The following is a 21,879-nucleotide window of genomic DNA, read 5'->3' on the forward strand; positions in this document are numbered from 1 at the left end:
CCTTTTACTTCTTCCTGCCCACTGGAAACGTGGGGAAATCATTTGTGTTGTTTTAAAATGTGAGAATATAACAACCACTTTCCCCATCCAATTTTCCAGTGGACAAAAGATGTTAGGAAAAATAAGAAAATTAAAAACAAAGGATAAAAAAATTAATATTTTAAGTCAAAATTAAATTACTTTTTTCTCACTTTGTCAAAAGAGTAAAGCCCCAAAAAAGAATCAAACTTTTCAACACATTAAAATGTGTTCTTTAAAAAAAACTGTGCCAATATTAAAATTTTGATCAGACCAGTTTTTAATGATTGAATATCATCTACAGGTAAAGAATTACCTTGTGCAGGAGGTTTTCACTACTGTTTATTCAATGTGTATTCATAATTCTTAGGAGATATAAAGCAACAAAGGACTGAGTGATATAAAGAAAATAATACATACCCCAGTTCTGTCTCCAGAAAAATTCTAGTGTCTTCTGGGTTGCAAAATACTTTTTAACCGAGTAATGAACTCTCTGTATAAGCATGTTGGAAAATCCTGTGCGTTTCAGAAGGTAAGTCATTGTTGGTGAATGCCCAAAGGGATCAACAGCCCAACCAGACTTCGGTTTTACTCCTGTTGATCAGCAGAAAATGTAAGACATTTGTTTCTTTCTTACTTGTTTCTTATTTCAAAGAAAACTACACCCATATGATTCAACCTAGAGTTCAGAAGAGACAAGTTGTGCAAAGCACTTAGCTTAAGAACATAACAATATCCTGACTTCCAACCGTGGCCAATGCTAGGTCCTTCAGAAAGAATCAACAGAACAGGAAATCACCACGTGATTCATCTCCCAATGCCCATTCCCAGTTTCTTATGAACAAGTTAAGGACACCATCCTTGCCCATTCTGGCTAATAGCCATTGATGGAGCTATCCTTTATGAACTTATCTAGCTCTTTTTTAAGTCCGTTGCAGTCTTGGTTTTCACAACATTCTCTTGCAAATAGTTTAATTACATAAATGAAAGATAAAAATACCAAGTCTGTTTAAAATACTTCATCATTAGCTAGTCCAAATAAAGTATAAATATAAATGAAGCACATACACATAATTAAAAGTAGGTCAATCTCTTGCACTGCACAAAAACCTGTACAATAGACTCTCTAGTATTCCATTATTGTTGTCTCTTGCATTTTTATCGTCACAGTATTTCATATTTTACTTAAAACCCCATGAAACAATTATTCCAAAAAAATCAAATACCCCAAAATCTCACCTTGCATTTAAAAGTAAGCATCTGGCACCTACTGTTATAGAAAAAATGGGAAGCATGAATGCTGTAAGCTCAAGAGATGGTAAATAAGAAGGATCCACGTTTATACTTTTGAAAATTTCATGACATTTTGGGCCTGATTCATGAATTTTCCAAAGTTGATAGAGACAATATTGGTGCTACCCAATTCCTTCATCAAACCCTGGGTTCTCAGGTGCTTTTATTAAAGCAAATTTTATTGCTCACTTATTATGCTTTATTTCTGTAAGTATCTTCTACAGATCAAGACAAGAAAAAATAGGATGGAAAATCATGTAATTGATCTTATTCTGGGAAACTATGTTTGCAAATAAGCATCACAAATACAGGCATCAGTCTTGCAATTTACAATGTATACATAGACTGCTTCACTCACACATAGAAATTCCACTACTTAAATTGTGAATCAGGTCCAAAGCCACTTTTAAGAATTATGGCTGTATTAACAGAATAGAAATGCACAATATTCCTTACATCTAATCTTTTGAAATAACACACTCAGCAAAAATGTAACCATATTTGCACAAATTTGTTTCTCTGAAAATAGTTTAACTTGCAATCATGCCTACTGTTGCCAGGCATCAAAACATTGTACAACCCTCACTTAATTCTTTGTTAGTGTAAGTTGTGGTACAAAAATTGCACATATATACCTAGCGTCTTCTCTAGCCACTGATGTCCTTCTATCAGCTGGTCAATTAAAGCAAAGTAATGAGGAGAAGCTTCATCAGGCATGACCCATCCTCCTGTAACTATTTCAAACTGTCCATCTTCTATTAATCTGGGGGAAAATATTCCGTAAATTGGTATCTATAAATGCAGATGATATAACACAAAATCTATGCATACATTGAAAACTCACAAAATTTTAATGTTCACAGTAATAGCATTGAGAATATAAAATTTGAACTACTACAACTTAAAAAGTAATGTATAATAACTCTCCTAGGCTGCATTATGTCATTTTAATACATGTTCACATAGGAGTAGTGCCAAAAAAACCAAAAAGTTATCTAGTTCACTGGAAACTATTTTAGCAGGAATTTTCATGTGATTATCACACAATTTCAAACCCTTTTCCACAACCACCTACCTAGGATCAAAGTCACAAAATGCCCTCCATACTGTCGAAGCTTCAGCTTCCCAACCAGCTTCCATTATAAAATTATGCACAGTCAATGCAAAAATCTCTTGCATTCAAAAATTCAAAGCCTGGGTCACTGTAAATTAAGCTGCATTTTACATAACAGAGGATACTGTTTTAATTATATTCTTTAATTTCAAGTGTAATTCAAGAAAAACCTCTATTTTAGAAAATAAATGAAATTTACAGGATTACTAGTCTGTCTCTCACACCAGGTATTCTGCCACTGAATTTAGATCTTCTTTAGCTGAGTACACAGTGGTTTGCTTATAACTGTCATTGCCACTCCCACTATAAAAAGAGCCAAGGCTGCAAGGGCTGCTTAGCGCCAACAAAAATGTATGCTAAATTCAATCCTAAACATCAAATAGAACACATTTTGATGCTATTGCAAGTAAACACATTTCTATATTCACACCCTAAGTACAACTTAATAATATTTGTACAAAATAAGCCTTGGGAGATAACATTTGAAAACTAATAACTCACTGATCAACAATATCATGAAATGAATGCCACAACACTGTTTGCAAAGTCATGAAATCCCCCCATCACCCCATATGATATTTAAAAAAAAAAAAAACGCATGTTCCAACTCACGTAGCTCCATTTAGTTTGACTAACTTGACCTGTTCTGTCTCAACTACATATAGAGCCTTCAGATAGCAAGAAAGTGAAGAATGAAGAAAAAAATCTGCATCTCATCATACACAGGTGAAAAGACACTATATAAAATGTCTTCTCCATCACACTCTATGTCTCCTTGCTCTCAGCTGTAAAGAAATTTACATAGCAGTCACTCAGGAAAATACATTCCCAGGGGTTACTGAACTACACAAGTCGGAGGCAAAACACCCGGTTTCTCTCTCTCTGTCTCTTCCCCCACCCCCCATCTTTTCTCTTAAGACAACAAAAGAATCAACCATTGGATCTTGCGAGCCAATCCTAGCCTGAGAGTTTTTGGTAAGCAATGCACAGAAAGCCTATTGTAAGAACTTCAGCTTAAACCAAATCTAGTTATTTTAGTACTAAGAAGTATTTCATTTTTATTTTTATAATTTTTCTGATTTTAATGCATTAACTCCTTTATTCATTTCATCTCTGTATTTACAGTTAAAATAAACTTTTTTGTTGTTTAAATCAAAATTCCTCTCATGTTGTGAACTGTTTGGATAACTTCATTTAAGGTGGCAAGTTGTTGTATATCGTTCCTGTAAAGGAACAAAAGATTTAAAAAAAAAAATCCAGAAAAAAGCTGGGAAAGAAACAACATACATTTTTAGAGGAAAATTCTGGACTGGCAGTGTGTTGGGGGTCACCTGCAAGTAATAACCAAGGCTGGCATGAGCCAGAGTGCAGCTGGTGTTTGCAGACAGACTGCTGGCATGAGACACGTTGAAGAACCGTGAACATTCACAAACACTCAGCCAAATAGCATGCCTGTCACACCCTGTTTGTGAGTGGCACAGGAGGGAGCTACAGCAGCAAGGCACTGAAAGGCAGCCAAAACTGCAGGACAGAGGTGACAGACCCTCACTGAACTGCATCCTAAAACAGCATCGCTATCAGAAAAAGCTCTCTAAGACAAACAGTTGCACCACTGGAATATGGTTTCTTTATATATTTTAAACTCAAATTTAAGATGTCCAAAAAAGAAACCCTTGACAGTTTTTAGAAACCTAAAAAACAATCTTAGTGCAAATTGACTTTTCTATAGGCACTTTACAAGCACAAGAAAAAATAGTTTTTCAACACTTCATACACATATATAAATAGCAGGGCCTAAAAAAGAAGATGGTCTCAAAGCACTTACACCAGAACAACAGTTTTAGCTGGATGGTTGGATAGGCAAGACCATATCTTAGAAATGTTATGCAGAAATTATCACGAGATTTAGAAAGTCTGAACATGAGGACCCAAATGAGAGGTCCAAGCCATAAATAGCACACAAGTTATGGACTTGAGTACCAGGCAGGATATTGGTGCTGTCCAGCAATTGAGGGTATGTCTACACTACAGAGTTGTGTCAGAAAAATAGCCATTTTTCCAACAAAATCTAAGTTACGACCACACTGCAATCGTGTTCTTCCAAAAGTAAATCGAAAGAATGAAGGGGGTTTTTCTGGTGCTGGTAATCATTTTTCTACGAGGAAGAAGCCTTTTTCTTAAAGATCTCTTTCAGAAAAAGGCATGCGTGGACAGGGAAGAGAAAGCTCTTTTGAAAGAAGACGAAAAAGCACAGGTGCCTTGGTGGCCACTCCATAGAAATCACAGCTTAAATGCGAGATAGCATTCACATGGAATGGACACTACCTTTTGAAAAAGCAGATCACTTTTTTGATGCGCTTTTGTGTGTTGATGCTCTCTTTCAGAAGAAGCTTTTTTTGGAGATCTCTTCTGAAAAAAGATTCTTACAAAAGAAGCCTGCAGTCTAGACATGGCCTGAGAGAGGAAGTGGCAGGAAGAATTTGTATGGAAGATGACGAGCTCTGTTTTAGACTTCTTGAGGAAATGATGACTGGTAGAAATCCAATAGGAAATGTTAGAAACACAGGCCAAGATTTTAGTTTGAACAGAAGGACACAGTTTGGAGTAGAGCAGTAGCTGAGAGTTGTCAACAACCGATGGTAGTTGAGTTTGTGATCATAAATGAGATTATCTAGAAAAAGTGTAGAAGAAGAGGAGAAGGGGACGAATAACAGAAGTCTGTGGAAATCCCACAAAACTGAAAGGCAATGAGGATCATTCAAAGGAAGTGTTTAAGGGAGGAGATTAGAGAGTTAGTGGGAGAGCTAGAAAAAGAAAGTCACTGAAATCAGGTAGTCAAGATTTCAAAAAGAGTATGGTCAATGGTATTAAATTTAGGGATCTAAAGTCTTGTTTAACTGGTTAACCGATTAAAGTGAGATGACTGAGGGGCCACTCCAGCCTTTACTGGAGTGCCACTTCTCCACCCACCGTGGCCAGGCAGAAATGACCCCCGGCTGCAGACAAGGGTTGCTCCGGCCAGCCAGTCAGAGAAGCCCCTGCCAGCATTTGGGGGGGGCCGAGAAAGGCCGGCCATGAACAGGGGCTGTCCATGGTTAACCCAAATTAGTAAGTCTCACATGTTACCAGTTAACCATTCATATCCCACATTCAAGTCAGCTGAAATATCAAGGATGATGAGGATGGAGTGCTGGTTCTGAGTTTTAACTAAGACAAGATCATTAAGGATTTTGGTGAGAGTGTTTTTGGAACACAAGCAGTGGAAGCCAGACTGAAAACATGTCTAGAATAGAACTGGAGGAGCGGAACTCCAGAATGCTTTAAGTAGCTCATTCAACAATCACATAAATCAAAGGGAAAGGAGCACTTGGATGGGTTGTTTAGTTTAGTTTTTAAGATGAGCAATACAAAGCATGTGTTTGTCATGAAAGGAAAGATCCAGACTGAAAGAGATGAAGAAAGAGTAAAGGAGGGGATAACAGTGGGCATGAAAGAGATTAGAAGACAGGATGGGTATATTCACTGGGAGGGAGTGGGAAGGAATGTGTTATAGATAGAAATGTGAGAAATCTGTGTGAAGAGATGCAAGAGATAGTTGTGAAAGGGAAAGTAAGTGGATGCAGAGGGTAATGCAAAAGTTTGTTTTCTCTTGCAGAAAATAAGAGATACTGCATAGAGCAGGAGTCGGCAACCTGTGGCACGCAAGTCAATTTTCATTGGCACACAAGGCAGGAGCTCATCCCCACTCCTCCTCCCCCATGCAGCTGGGAGCCTGCACCAGTGTTGCCTTACCGTACGCGCCCATGCGATGACACAAAAATTTCTAATCTAATCCCATCCACCTCCACAGCAGCACTCTCTTTCCTCCTGCTCCTACAAGGTGAGTGCAGAGGCTGCTCCTACTGGCGGGGAGGGAGATAGGACCAGAGACAACACGATGCCATGTTGCAAGCTGGCTGCCACTAGGGCTAAAGCTGCACGTGGGATGGCTGCCGCTAGTGTTTTGGGCCTAGAACATGTGGGTGGGCTGCTGCCACTGCGTGTTGAAGTCATGGACAGGCAGCTTGCTGCTGGAGGGTTGAAGCTGCAGATGAGTGGGTTGCGGCTGGGGGAAGGGGGGGGGGGAACGCTGAAGCAATGGATGGGCAGGTTGCTGCTGGGGGGTTGAAGCCGTGGGTAGGCAGGTTGGAGACAGGGACAGCCGTGGAGCTGCACTGGGGAGTGGCTGCTTGGGGAGCCACTCTGGCATGCCACAAGTTGCCAAACCTGTCTCAGAGGGTTGTGCGTTGCTTAGAGTTTCCAACTACGAGCCCGAAATCAAAGAACTCAGCCAGGCAAAGGAAGGCCAAGGATCACACCAAACGGTAAGATCTGCATCTTTATTTATTAATTAAGCTGCTGTAACTAGGCTATTGTTGACTTTAAAAAAATATTACCAGCACACTGACCCATAAATAGAAGTGAATAAGTTAAATCTCGGCATGCTGCTTCTGAAAGGTTGCTGACCCTTGGTATATAGGGAAATGTGATAGCAAGAAAAGGAGAGGGGAGTGTTGAGTGCATAAAAGGTTCAGAAAAGATGGCTTGTGTTGAGAACATGGGATTCACTCAAGTTAGAAAGAATGTTGCTCAGTTCAAAATATGGCTGGACTGAATACATTTGTAGTGGAGGAAGTCAGCCTGGTCACAGGATTTCCATTAGAGTTGTACCATGAAGCAAGAACAGGAACGGATTTGGCTCATGGAGGTGGGCCAGGGTCTGAGGTTGACAGAGTGGACCTTGTAACGGAAGAGGGGCCCAAAAGAGTCCACAGTGAAGGATACTGAAGCATGGAGCAAAACAACAACGATATAAATGGAAGACAGGGCAGAAACTGGGAAGGATAGGGCTGAAAGCTGATGAGAAGTCTACAAGAGAGACTGGGAATCATGGACAGGCTCAACAACAGATCACAGCGGATTGATGGGAGATGGTGAAAGAGACCAAATGATGGCCGAAGAAGGAGCATTCACAGCAACAGAAAAATTAAAGAAAATGCTTTGTCTGGTGAAGACTAAAACAGATGAATGGCCCTTTTGGTAAGCGTAAGAGTTGAATCAGAGCTTCAAGGTCAAACGAAGAAGTGAGGACAAACCCCACTCACACGTTTTGGGGTCAGATTATCAACAACAAGAAAACTGAAGAATTCATGTAAGGAAGAGGGCCAGAAGTCTAACTCAAACAGGAAGATTGACCAGTGAGGAGTTGGGTGGACAGTAAATAATAGCAACATGGAGGAAGAAAGGAAAGGCAAGTCAGATGCAGTACTGTTCAAAAGGGGTGAAAGTCCAGTCCAGAGAAGAGAATATAAAAGAAGGAGTGGCATCTATAGGCAGGGTCAGATAAAGGGATCCATGTCTCATAACCAAACATCAGAAGGAGAGAGATATGAAACTGTCATGAACAGATTTAGATGTTCTGTTTTGAATTTTTAACAAATATAGAGTAAGTATTCCAGGGAGCGAGGGAAGAAAGATTAGAAATGGTGGCATAAGACAGGGCTACCCATCACTACTGTCCCTAAATTTCACTTTCAATCAAGAGTTTTTTAATTAACTTTCACAATTTCTAAAAGCAGTCATGTCTGAATTATAAATTAAAAAAACATCAAACAAGTCAAAGCCAGAGATTGCCCAAGTAAAATTGCCTGGTCAAATTCACTGCTAACATTATATCAGATGCAATGACTAAGGAAAGAATATGTAGTAAATTGACAAAGAAAAATATTTGTAATTTAAGAGACTACTATAACACTGAAATAGGCAGGCTTCCATTTCTACAACTCCCTGCTATTTTACCCACTGTTCACTCTTTCTCCATTGCCTCCTACAACAGTCTGCTGTTACCATCCACACCTTCCATTGCACCAACCTCATAAGTCCCGTAACACAAATCCTAACAATATGTGCAATTCTCACTGACCTAATAAGATCCATAGGAAGTGAGCATTTGAGGAGCTCTATGAGGGGGGTGGAGGGGAGGGAATAATGGTGACATCTTCCAGCCCATCTCCTGATTCACATCCCACCATGGAACAGATAAACCAAGTTGCCAACTCTCATGATTTTAATGAGAGTACAGTCATGATATTTATCCTTTTATTAGGATCAAAGCCCCTGGAATTTTATGATTATATGAGAATCTCCAATTTATCTATTTAAGTTTCTAGCCCACATCTTTGGCAAGATGTTTGAAAATGTGAAAAATACATCTTTACAAGTTATTTTGTTATTTTGGAAGAAAACTTGACTCTTGCTTATTGACCACACTGGATTGACAATAATGGGGAAATCCCTTAAACTTTATGGAGTTGAAGATTAATGTAGATCGTCTCAAGATACATGGAGCAAACCCAACTTAATTTAGAGCTAGAATTTTGGTTCAAAATTCTTACTCAGAAGCCCCTCAAGTGATCAATTTACAATTACAGGACTATGCCCACAAGTTAAGTGGACAGAGACTTGCATTTTTCTCCCTTTAAGGGTGGTTTAAGATCACTGCAACAGATTATCCAATTGTAATTCAGAAAAATGTTTATACTTTCTAAATGTGATTGTACTCAAGTAAGAATTAGTTCTTGCACTAGAATTCAAGTAAGAATTAGTTCTTGCACTAGAATTCAACTAAGTCATATTTTTTTATTTCCATGGAATCTTGTAAAAACCATCAAGGATTTTTTTAAACTGATTAATACCTCAATTCTTAGACATCCTAATTGAGGAACCTATTATCATGTGCACATATTTTACAGAAAGATTCTATGTTAGACACAGTCCCGATTTATCAATGTTGAGACCACTCTAATTCTTTTGTGTGCTGGGATGGGGAAGAGTAGTTAGGTTCATAATGAAAACTCAGTTGCAACTTCAACTATTACTGATCCTAATATATGCCAACAGATATTTTTATTTGGTTCTTTGCCAAATACAGTGAACATATATTATATGCAGCGTGCCTTCAAATCCCTGCAAAAAATGTATTTAAAATTAAGAAAAAATTGAAGTTTAACCAGCATAATATTTTAAAATATGATAACTTTATTTATATACTTTTAACCATGAAGCTCCAAATTTAAATATAGCTAAGTACTTCATTAAGATTTATAAAAAAATCTACAAATATGGTTTATTGCAGCAAATACAAATGTTCAAACCTTTTAACAGCATCCTTTTTTTGATTATCTATTCCATCCCACCACTTTGAAAAGTAAGAGATTTCAGACCACATGAACTTCCTCCTGCTGTCTTCTTGCAGCTTTATCACCATGTTGTTTAGGATATGCTGTGTCTGATCTCTGAAGTAGTCATCAAAAGTCTTCAACCAACCTAAGTTAAAATAAGAATACATTGCATAAAAGTTTCACCCCAAAAGAAAATCTGCGTTAGTTTTAAATGTGTAATACTCATCATGTAACAGTCATTTAAATGCCCAACCCTATCACATTATGGCCTGTTTTGCAATGCTAAACTTTAATAAGCAATCTGAATCCTCCTAACCTGTTTTAAAGTCTCCATTTTTTGGTTTTACAATTTTATATCTTTGATTTTCCTCTAAAAAACATGGTCAACTTAAAAACCAACATTTCTGCCTGTTGTACTGCATTTATATTTATAAGTGATAAAACTCTTCTATTACAAAAAAGTCATATAGTTTTAATATAAAAACAACAACGAGCAGTCCTGTAGCATCTTAGAGACTAACGAATACATATCATCTTTCATGGTTAAAACCCACTTCATCAGATGCATGATGAAGTAATTGGTAGAATAATGAATTTGGTTATGGTGGTAGGGGAGAAATGATGGACACTAGAAAAATATAAGAAAATCTTTTCTTTGTGTGTGTTTCAACAGAGAAAACCTGAAGCTTAATTTTTGAAAGAGTACCATTTAAAATATAACCACCACAAAGAAATAATTTTAACTACTGACCTTTGTAGCTCCTCTGTTTAGAAGCCTACAGCTACTTACTGCCTCTTTTTTTGTTGGATACTATCACCAAGGAAACACATCAAAACGTTCAGCAGGCATTGTATTAGGGAAGGAAAAAAGTTACCTGGGACCTAGGCAGTGCCATTTCTCTCACCAGCACAATGTTCAAGCCTACCCTGACCATACACCCCCGAAGGCTTAGAAGAGGGGGTAGAAGTTTCCAATAGCCACCTGTCAGGCTTGCAGAGGGGGCAGGAGATGTGAAAAAAACCCAACAGGGCCACAATTCCACACACCCAATCCTATTACTTAAGGAAGAAGGTAACACACACTCAAACCCTCTTCTCCAAAAGATGTGAGGGAAGCTGCATTAAAGATGTTCCAACTTTGTCCTACATGCATGGCTGAAGAGAAAAACTTTTCCCCTAGGAAAAGAGTGAAGAAGAACATAGCCAACTAACAATGACTTATACTACATGGCTTTTACGAGACGCTAAAAATAGACACTAAGAAAAAGGATTCACTACTGAAGTTAATTAGGAATGGAAAAGGTACTTTGTGGATGTGTATCAATTCTACCAGCCTAAAACATGTAGCGGAGAGTGAGGAACAAAGATGCTGCTAAGCAGAAGGAGCTTAACTACTTGCCCAGATTTCAAATCGGTCTGTTAGGAATATCCCTTATTTAAAGCAGAAAATTGCCTATCCTATACTAAAATCAATACTTTTATGGAACGGCTTTTATCCTGTATTTCAACACCTTAAGATATCATGCAAAGCCAGTTTTTATTACCTTACCTTGCAATGATATAAAGTTTGCAAAATTAGACAATATAGTAATGCAGAATTAATCCCATGGTTTACTGAACCAATGTACCTACAGTACAGAGGTTCCCCAACTATGAGGCACTGCCCCCTGGGAAAGGAGATAAGTTCATTGTGGGGCATGAAGACCTGATGGAGCAGCAACGGGAGGTTAGAGTCAGGAAGAGACTCGGTCTACAAGGAAAAGATGGGCTCTGTACCATGGTTTCAGCTGCCAGTACCAAACTCCCTGCCTGCCTCACTCCAGCACTTCTGCAGTTGCAGCAACCATCAACCAACAATCATGCTTCTCTGCTAGGGATGCTAGCATACATTCTGCCTACAGGAAATGAAAGGCTACACTCTTAAGTATTCACTCCCCTGCCAGACAGAACCCCTCGCCTCTCAGCATAGCTCCGGAGCACATGACCCCATCCGCTTGCCCTGCCAGACAAAGCCCAAACCGTGACAGCCAACATGGAGGTGTTCAAGGACTGGAGTCAGCAGAGGGCCATTACTCCCAGGGTGCATCTTTCCACTCGCTTCCCAATCCTGCCCCTTCAGTGCTCCCTCATTCACTTCCACAGCTGGATGCCAGCAGCCAGACTACTTCAGGGAACATAATAGGGATGCCTACTTCCTAACTGCATAAAACTAAACACCCTGCCCTGAAGCTCTGCCCTGCCCCTTCTACAAGACCCTGCCTCCGCTCACTCCATTCCCCTTCCTGCCATTGCTTGCTTTCCGCCACCCTTACTTTCACTACAGCAGGAGGTTGGGGTGTGGGTTCTAGCTCAGGGCCAGGAATCAGGGCTTTGGAGTGCAAGAGGGAGCTCAGGCTGAGGTAGGAAGTTGACATGAAGGAGGGAGTGCAGGGTGCTAGCTCCAGGAAGTAGTCTGGGCACTGGAGGGGGCTGGGAGGAAATTTGCAAGTGGGAGAGGGCCCAGGTCCAGGGAACAGGGTTGGGGTGCAGGTGAGTGCGAGGTGTGGGCTCTAGAAGTATGTCTGGGTGCAGGAAGGGGCTCTGAACTCAGGAAGAGGTTAGGTACAGTAGGCAGGAAACAGGGCACAGGCTCCAGGCAGACAGTGCTTACCTCAGGCAGCTCTCGGTCAGTAGCACAGCAGGGCTAAGGCAGACTCCCTGCCTGCCCTGGCTCTGTACAGCTCCCAGAAAACAGCTGGCATGTCCAGCTCCTAAGCGGAGCAGCCAGGAAGCTCTGCATGCTGCCTGTTCCTTTAAGCTCTGCCCCCGCAGCTCCCACTGACTGCTATTCCCAGTCAATGGGAGCTGCAAGCCAGCACTGGGCCCAGGGGTTTCTCATGGACCTTCCCCAATCACCCCTCTGTCTAGGAGCTGCAGAAACATGATATCTGCTTCAGGTAGCTACACAAAGCAAGGGCCAGCAGAGAGCCTGTCTTAGCCTCACTGAACTGCTGAATGAATTTTTTTATGGCCTCGTCAGCAGTGCTGACCGAAGCCACCATGATCCCTTTCTGAGTGAGTATTCCGATTGAAAACCAGATGCCTGGCTATCCTGAAGTGGAAGTTTCCTTATCTATCTTATGGTTAGTACTTCCACTCCCCCGAGAGTACAGAGTACTCCTTCCCCAAAGAGGTGCTAAGGCAACAGTCCTTTATTTTTCTAATGCAGTGTTGGCAACTCTTGAAGAGAGGATATCTTGCCATGAGATTCCCCCCCAAAGACTCTATGAAAATGCACAGGGAGATCTCTCTCCCTTTCACAGGCCCTGCTATAAGCATTATTTCTTCATCCCCTTTTCCAGCAATGTACAAGGAAAGACATGATCCCTATCGACCCAGAACACAACCAGTCTCTTCTTTTTCCTGATGTCTGTAGCTCCAATATATATTGCTATTCAGTGATGACAAAGGGAAGAAACTGGAGGCATTTGAGTGAAAGCAGCAGCTGCAGAGCACGCCTGAATAGTAAGCAACAGATGAGAAACTTGTTTCTGCAAATTTTAAACACTGACTTTTTTTTTTTTTAAATTAAAGCTTCTACTTAGAACCAGAAATACCTTTGAATCCTTGTGGGCAAGCCAACTCTGAATTCTAAGAAATTCATCTTTATTCCATTCCTTCAAGACACTTGCCAACTAAGTCCAGTATTAGTTTTTTCTATTGAACTAAATGGTACCAGCACAAAAGAAAAATGAGTGACCTGCATCACCCTACAACTTAACACACTACTCTGGCAGTAACTAGAATTAAATATTACTTCAAAGACAGCAGATTAGTGCAAAAGAGTATTTTAGTGTGTAACAAATAGAAAACTATTCAAAGAAAATTTCCATTTTTACTAAAAAGAGCTGCTCTACCCAGATATTCAGAGCCTATATACTTACCTTATTGACTCAAATGCGGTTTGGTTTGGTTTATTACAGTTTTACTTCTGTTAGTATTGCAGAGCCAATACATTTTGGCAGAAATTAGCTAATTCTTTCGCAGCTCACACATCCACACTGTTGACTAAATTCAAAATGAAAAACTTTTATAATTGGTGATATACAATAGCCACAAAACAATAAAGCTTGACAATTAGGTTTCAGATTAAGCTTGCACAGGTGACACTCAGGGAAAAGATCTTTTTACTCAGAAATTGACTAAAATAGATTTTTTTTAGGTCACAGAGGAAAAACAGAACCACTCTCAGTATCAGTTTTCAGAGTGTAATAGCACTTTTGTAGTTTCCTTATGCAGCATCTCCTTAAAGCCTGAACTATGGCTATCGCTAAACTTTAAAAAAACCATTTAGAATCTACAGGAATCACCCTACAATTTTAAGTTTTAATAGACAGGTGACCTAAACTGTCTGACAAGGTCTATTAGTGGAGGGAAAGTGCATCTTGCAAGGAAAAAGTAATGAAAATAAGATTGCTTAAAAACTAAATATAGCATACACATTTTTTGAGATTGCAACAGGTTAACTGAAGTTGATAAGGTGAATTATACATGCAATAGTTTCAATGAGACTGAAAAAGGAAAACTAATAAACCATAAGAATTTATTATTTTCTCTAACATGCTGCTTTTATCAGAATGATAACTTGCTATGAACTACACCCATTTCAAGAAAAGTTTTGTTCTGGAACTTTTTATCCATTAGGAAGTTGCTTCAGAACTATTAATTCATTTTCCTTTTGCCTGTCATTGAAGACAAATATTTCAAATATATTTATGCAAATCAACATAACAGTATGATTATGAATTAAGGAACTCTTCCTACACCATGAAGTTCATTCTTGAATAGTTACAAATATTGCCATATTATCACACACAGAATGAACTGAAATATAGCTTGTTGACCTTTTTTCTATGCAGTGTAAAACAGGCACAATATAACAGTAAATTAGATTTCACTGCTGCTATACAATAGAATAATCACGAAGTTATTCATGCTGTATTTATTTGTACATGTTAATACAAAATTTAATACTTTAGTATGAGCCCAATGAAATGCAAACAAGTGATGTATTCAGCAAGAAGCTGCATATCAGATATTACAACGGAACGAAAACCACCCTGAAAACGCTGTGTGAAGTTTTGGCTTTGACTAGCCTTTAGTCCCTCTCAGTAACTCACAAAACTAAAAATTAAAAAGCCTCTAAACATAGAATTAGAAATATTCCCCTTAAATTTTTTATAATACTAAGAGTAATTCCAGCAAACACTCCAAGATTTAGTTACAAACTCTGGTAACTGTCACTTTTCTGACATTTTGGAAACAGATCTTACACTTCTTGTTATTCTGCATTTAACTGATTCTTAGCCCTGACCATGTCCACCCATTAGGTAACATACAAAATGTAGTACTATTTCAACCTATTCACTTTCCCCATCATATAGAAATATTATTCAGCCATCGAGATATGTATCCATCTGGGTACACCGTTTGAGGTGTGCAAGTGTTCCATATGCCTTTGATCTGAGATTTCCATTAGCAGTGTCAGTTTGGTCCTTACTGATGTCCTCGTAACCCACCCTGATGCTATACCAGGCTATACAGGTGAACTGTCCTCAGTTCTTTCCCACTACCAAGTCTCAAAAGAAAACTCCAAATCAGAAGGAAAAAAAAGACTGGTAGTGGAGTTCCCATAAAGGGAAACACCACATAGAACTACAGTTAATAACCAGGGTAAGTAATCATTTTTTCTTCTTTGAGAAGCAACCCTATGGATGCTCCACCTCATGTGTCTCCTGAGCAGGAGATCCATAAGGAGAAGGAAGTTTTGAACTAGAGTCCAGAACACAGCAAACAAATTGCATTGCCAACTGCCCCACATCAGATCTAAAGGAATCAACCAAGGCACAGTGCCTAGATAAGATATGTGCTGATGACCTCGATCAACTCTGCAGATCTCATATACTGGAACATTTTTAATTAGAGGCCTGGATGTAGACTGTGACCTTGTAGAGAGAGCTGACGAACAAGAAAAGGATGGAACCCTAGCAGCACCATAATCAATAATACATCCAATAATTCATTTAGATAATGTAGCAAGGCACCTTCTTTATCCTTCCGCACTTCTCCTTATGACAAGAAGGACCTGATGGAAATCAACCTCTATTTGCCGCAATGGGCAGTCAATCTTCCCCATAGGGAAAACAGACAAGTTGAGTTCCTGTTAGGGAGAAGGCAGCACAGTCTCTCCTTTTGGAAATGTTTACTCCTCTACACCCACTAGCCAGGTAAAAGCTTGTCTCCCCCTTTTTCTCCCCCTTCTATCTTATCTCAACTGAAGAGTTTTAAAATGTCTCAAGTAGTACTTAGATACATCTGATCCTAACTGGCTGGTATCAACTTCTCAGCTGATACAGAAGGCAGCCTTTAGCATTCCAGAGTTTTCACATTTGCCTTACTCTACCCTCTTGCACCTGGCTGGCCTGACTGTCACATCTCCTCCCTCCTACCACTTAACACTGTGATCTAGAACCCAACCCAATAAACAGTGCATCTTAGACAGGCTATCAGAGTTTCCATGCTTGATCCCAGACCCAGGCAATTTCTCTAATGTCCATTGCTCTGCCCATTTTTTCATCTTTTAAACTAAGTCCTAGGCCAAATTCTAAGCATAGATTACTTTCTCAAAGTAATTATATGTATTATCACTGGTAGTCAAAACTGTTTCTAGCTACATCACAAGCAAAACCACATTTTTATCATGCAATATATTTGACAATCAACTGAGGCTTCAGAATCAAAGTTTTCATTTTAAAAAACTATATTTATTCCTGACTTTTTTCAGTGTTAATCTACCATGCTATATTGTCTATGTGAGTCTACACACAACCAAAAAAACAAAGTGTTCACAGCTTCCTCCATTCAATAGAATTATGAACATGAAACCAAAATATGACCATTTAAAATGCCAACTTTAACTTTTTCATTGAGGCTGTGTCTAAACTACATCTCTTTTCTCAAAAAAGGGATGTAAATTAGACACTTCGAAATCACAAATGAAACTGGGATTTAAGTTTCCCATTGCTTCATTTGCATAATGGCAGCCATGGTTTTTTCTAAAAGGGGCTTTTCAAAAGAAAAACGGCTGTTTAGATGGGGATCGTTCGAAAATAAAACCCTTTTTCGAAAGATCCTGTAGTCACTTTTTCAGTTTAGAGACAGCCTGATTGTGTGGGCAGCATGCATGGATAAGAGGCTTGATGTTTCTAATTCTCATAAAAAAATTTGCTTCAAAGAGAAGGTTGACATTATGCATAACTTGAGTACTTCATCAAATTAATGCATTCAAGACATCTGTCTACTGAGGTACTCACTTATCACTTTCTAGTTTTTTTAAGTCATTCACATTTAATTTCCATGAACTTCAGAGTTCAAACATAACAGTACTAGCTTCCACTGACCAAAGTAATTTGTTCATAATCTTGTATTTGTATCAGAATTAAATGAATCAAAAAGCACACTTTATAATTTCATTTAAGAGGACAACTTTAACTTTTCTCTGACAAATACCTCAAACTAAAAAGCATACCACTAAATTTATCAATAATCCACATCATATAATCTCATCATATTACCACCTTTATAGTCCATTAAAGAAAGACTAAAGCACCACCAACTCTTAGCAAAACATCTAACCATTATAGTTCCTGACAGTCAGAAAAACCAAAGACGCCAGGATTAGGAACTAAAAGTAAGAAGTCTCAGTTTCTGATAACATTAATGCTTCGAGATGAATGTGAAAGCCTCAACAATATAATTGTTCTACAAAAATGAGTTCATCATACTACCCGTGAAACACTTAACACTAAGTCCTCGTCCATACTAACATAGAAGCTTTCTGGAGCATGGTTGACTTGATCAGATTTTGTATATACTAATGAGAATAATCAGCATAAATGCAGTAAACAGTTCAAGTAAGATGAACACCTGAAAATGGAAAAATAGAAACTTTGTTTTGTGAGAATATATAATTAACGTTTTAGTTTGCATAGCTAAAATGACAAGACTGGACAATTCATCATCAGCATCTGTGAGATTTAATCAATAGGAAAGGTCGCCCTTTCCTAAAAGTTTCAAAACTTGGGCACAAATGTTCTGCCTTACTCTTCAAGTCCCATAGTATTTCATCTCTGCATTTCATATAAGCTTCGAGAAAGAGTTAAAGTAGGTAAAACTGTGTCTGATAAAATTATAAACTAGCTACTATTTTACAAACAGTTTCTGATTACATGAAATTTCTTTTGTGAAGAATGACTGTTGGCCCTTATTTTGTAAGTCAACAGAATCAAGCAGTTCAGTGGCCAAGAATCAGAATTTCACTGTTGCATCTGAAGAACTACTGGCTGAGATGACAACCTAGAGAAAGCAGGGAGGAGGGATAGCTCAGTGGTTTGAGCATTGGCCTGCTAAACCCAGGGTTATGACTTCAATCCTTGTGAAGGCCATTTGGGGCAAAAATTTGTCAGGGATGGTACTTGGTCCTGCTGTGAAGGCAAGGGACTGGACTCGATGACCTTTCAAGGTCCCTTCCAGTTCTAGGACATAAATTAATGTAGATTGCCTAACAGTAAGGGAACATCTACACAGCACTCTAAACTTGAAATAAGATGCAATTTGTGCATCTTATTTCAAATCAATTTCAAAATAGCTTATTTCGAGCCATTCCTTATCCCTTGTGCAAGGGGAGGTTATTCACCTTGTGCAGTAACTAGAGTTCTTTGAGATGTGTCCCAATGGGTGTGTCAGTGTTGCTGCACATCAGATTGGTGATTCTCTTTAGCAGTCTGACAGCCGCCGGCACGAGCCACACTATTGCACAATCAGCCCAGATGACAGTTGAGCACGTGCCAGCGGCTGTTCCCTCCGTTCCTTCCCTACAGCGGACTGTGATTTTCCAGAGCAGGGGGGAGAAGGGTGAGAGTGTGGAGCACCCACGGGGGACACATCTCAAAGAACTCCAGTTACTGCACAAGGTGAGTAACCTTCCCTTCTTCGAAGGTCCCCGTAGGTGCTCCTCTAGGCGACTATGCAGCAGTATTCCTGCTAGGCGATTTGTGCTCCATGGCACCAAGCTCAATGTTGGACAGAACTGCATATCTGAATCTAGTGTCTGAGGCCTCAATGGCATAATGTCGGGCAACAGTGCTAGTCGAGGCCCACATTGCTGCCCTGTAAATGTCATCTATGGGAAGACCCTTGAGGAATGCCATCGTGGTAGAGACAGCTCTTGTGGAGTATGCTCAGACAACCGACCGTGGCTCTCTGTCCTTGAGGGACTACACCAATCATATGCATGAGGCAAGCCACTTGGATATACGTTGTTTGGACACAGGCTGGCCCTTTGTCCTGATTGGGTAGGACACACATAATCTTGGTGTCCTTCTGAAGTTCTATGTGCGTTGCAGTTAGAAAGCTAAAGCCCTGCGGACATCTAATGTGTGCAGGGCTGCCTAGGTGGTGTCCTCATGTGGTTTCAGGAAAAACACAGGCAAGTACATGGGCTTGCTGCAATGGAATGAGGTAGATATCTTGGGGAGGAACTTTGGGTGGGTCCTAAGGATAACCTTGTCCTTGTGGAATACTGTGCAAGGCGGGTCCACCACGAGCATCGCTATCTCTCCTACTCTCCTGACCGATGTCATTGCCACAAGAAAAGCATGGAGAGGTGGGCTAGCGAGCAGGTTGCAAGCAGCTCGAACAGTCATCTCATGATCAAGTCGAGCACCAAATCCAAGTGCCATGATAGTACAACGTCCCTATATGGTAGATTCAGATTGAGTATGCCCTTGCAGAACTTTTTAATAGAAATATGGGAGAAAATAGAGTAGCCTTGTGTGGGTGTATGAATGGCTGATAAGGCTGCCAAATGTACGATGACAAAACTAATGGACAATCCTGTGTCTCACAGGTGAAGGAGATATTCCAGTACATCTGATATCCCCGCCATGTGTGGATCCTGGTTGTGAGCTAAGCTCCATGCCTCAAATCTGGTCCACTTCTGCAAGTAATTGTGTTGCGTAGTAGGTCTTCTGGAATTAATCAGTACCTCCCGTACTTGCCAGGAGACAGTTCTTTCATTGCATGAGAGCCAACAAGCACCCACGCTCAGAGGTTCAGCACCTGTATTCCAGGATGTAGTACGTAGCCCTTGGCCTGGGTCAGTAGAGCGTGCACCAGTGGGAACTTGTATGGCCATCGTGTGTTGAGTTGCAGTATGGTGGCGTAACAGATCTGATGCGGCCAGTTGGGGACTAGGAGTATGACTCTCCCTGTCTCCCACTTGATTTTCAATACTATTTGATGTATTAGAGGAATGGGAGGGAATAGGAGGGAAAGCATATGCTAGTGGGAAGTTCCAACGTAAGGCAAATGTATCACTTAGCAAGCTCAGCCAGATGCCTGCTCTGGAACAATATGGGGAACATTTGGAGTTGAGACGTGTTGCAAACAAGTCCACTATAGGTTGGTTATAACATAAGTGTAATGCCCACATGTAATGAGGTAGAGAGGCAATACCCTGAATGCAGTCCAGCTGTGCACCTATGAACTCCAGAGTTTGCGTGGGCATGAGTGCATGGGTCCATATTCAGTCAGAGTCCTAGGTAGTCAAATATCTCTCGAGTCAACTGTGCTGAGTGTGCCGTGTCGTTGTAGGTGGCTGCCATGATTAAACAGTTGTCCAGATAAGTAAAGATGTTTATTTTTTCCCACCATAGGTGCGCTGCTATCACAGACAGGACCTTAGAGAAGAGTCTGGATAATCTGAAAGGAAGTACCCTGTACTGAAAATGTAAGTCCTTGATGGTGAACCAGAAGAAATATCTGTGGGCCGAGTGGATTGAGACATGGAAATATGCATCTCTGAGGTTGAGGGTAACTAGCCATGCTCCTTTCTCCAAGGCAGGGGTAATGTGAGCCAATGTGACCACCCTGAATCATTGGTATTTGACTAACCGATTTAGAGGCTGGAGGTCTAGGATGGATCTCCACCGCCACGACTTCTTGGTAGTTAGAAAGTACCTTCAATAGAACCCTCTCCCTCTGTAATTGCTGGGCACCTCCTCTATAGACCCCAGTACAAGGAGGAATTGAGTTTCTTGCAGGAGGACCAACTCATGAGAGGGGTCCCTGAAGAGAGACAGAAGGGGGAGGGGGGGAGGAACTGCTATGAATGGAATGCAGTAACCAGTTTGTATATTTTCCAGAACCCATCAGTCTGACAATGGTATTCCTGGCCCGGTGGAATGTGGCAAGTCTGTTGCCAGATGGTCTTTCATTTGGATTTACCTTGCCTGGGAGATTAAGGGCTCTCGTACCCTTGACCAAAGCCTCAAATCTGCTGACGCGAGGCATTCGTTTGGGTAGACTATTGATCATTCGGTTTTCTGCAACGAGTTTGTGTCATACGCCTCTTGTTGTCATAGGGCCTTTATTGCTGCGCAAACCCGGATGATCTAAACCTTTAGTAGTAGTTGTACGACATACGGTTTCCTTCTGGCTCCAGGTTGTTGGATCCCTAAAGTTCATAGCGTCGCTTGAGAGTCTTTCACTGTGTGAAGTGCAGCATTGATCAGCTCTGCAGAGAGCTTGTCCCCTGCAAATGGAAGGTCCTCGCTATTAAACTGGACCTCCCAGGGAAACCCTGACAGCTGTGGCCAGGACATGCATCTCGGCACAACCACTGATGCCATCGATCATGAAGCTGTGTCCGCGGCGACCATCGCAGCCTGTAAGGCCGTTTGAGAGAACAAGGAACCCTCTCTGACATTGGATGCAAATTGGTCTCTGATGTCCTCTGGTATATATTGAATAAAGGAGTTGAACAGATGAAACGTGTTGTGGGAGTATTTAGCTAGCAGTGCCACAATTTGTGATGCGTAGCTCAAGGGAGCTTCTTCCCCATCACATCCAACTGTTTGATTTCCTTGTCACAACCCGGTGCCTTGGGGTACTGGGTTTGTTGTCGCTCTCTCTGGTTAGCTGTCTTGACCACCAGAGAATTGGGGTGGGAAAAAAGAAAGTCAACATCAGCAGCAGCAGCTTCCTCAACACTGGGGGCACCAATGCTGAAGTTTTCCAAATGGTCCTGGCAGGATCCATCGAGCCTCATTCATTGGAAGAGCCATTTAATTATATTGAGGGGAAACAAGTATGTCGCTAAGAGTATGTTTGCCCTGGGATTGTTCAGAAAGCTAC

General features: G+C 40.5%; 1 protein-coding gene across 1 annotated transcript in view; it reads right to left on the reverse strand.

The window, feature by feature from the left end:
* MAN2A1 (mannosidase alpha class 2A member 1) overlaps positions 1-21,879 on the reverse strand; it is a 207,732-nt gene that overhangs the window by 141,169 nt on the left and 44,684 nt on the right. The window contains exons 4-6 of the mRNA XM_075932033.1: positions 9,619-9,790; positions 1,947-2,074; positions 439-612 (exon numbers count right to left, since the gene is read on the reverse strand). Of these exons, the coding sequence (XP_075788148.1) occupies positions 439-612; positions 1,947-2,074; positions 9,619-9,790 (474 nt within the window). The remainder of the gene's footprint in view (positions 1-438; positions 613-1,946; positions 2,075-9,618; positions 9,791-21,879) is intronic.

The sequence above is a fragment of the Pelodiscus sinensis genome, chromosome 6 (genome assembly GCF_049634645.1).
Source record: "Pelodiscus sinensis isolate JC-2024 chromosome 6, ASM4963464v1, whole genome shotgun sequence".
NCBI lineage: Eukaryota > Metazoa > Chordata > Testudines > Trionychidae > Pelodiscus > Pelodiscus sinensis.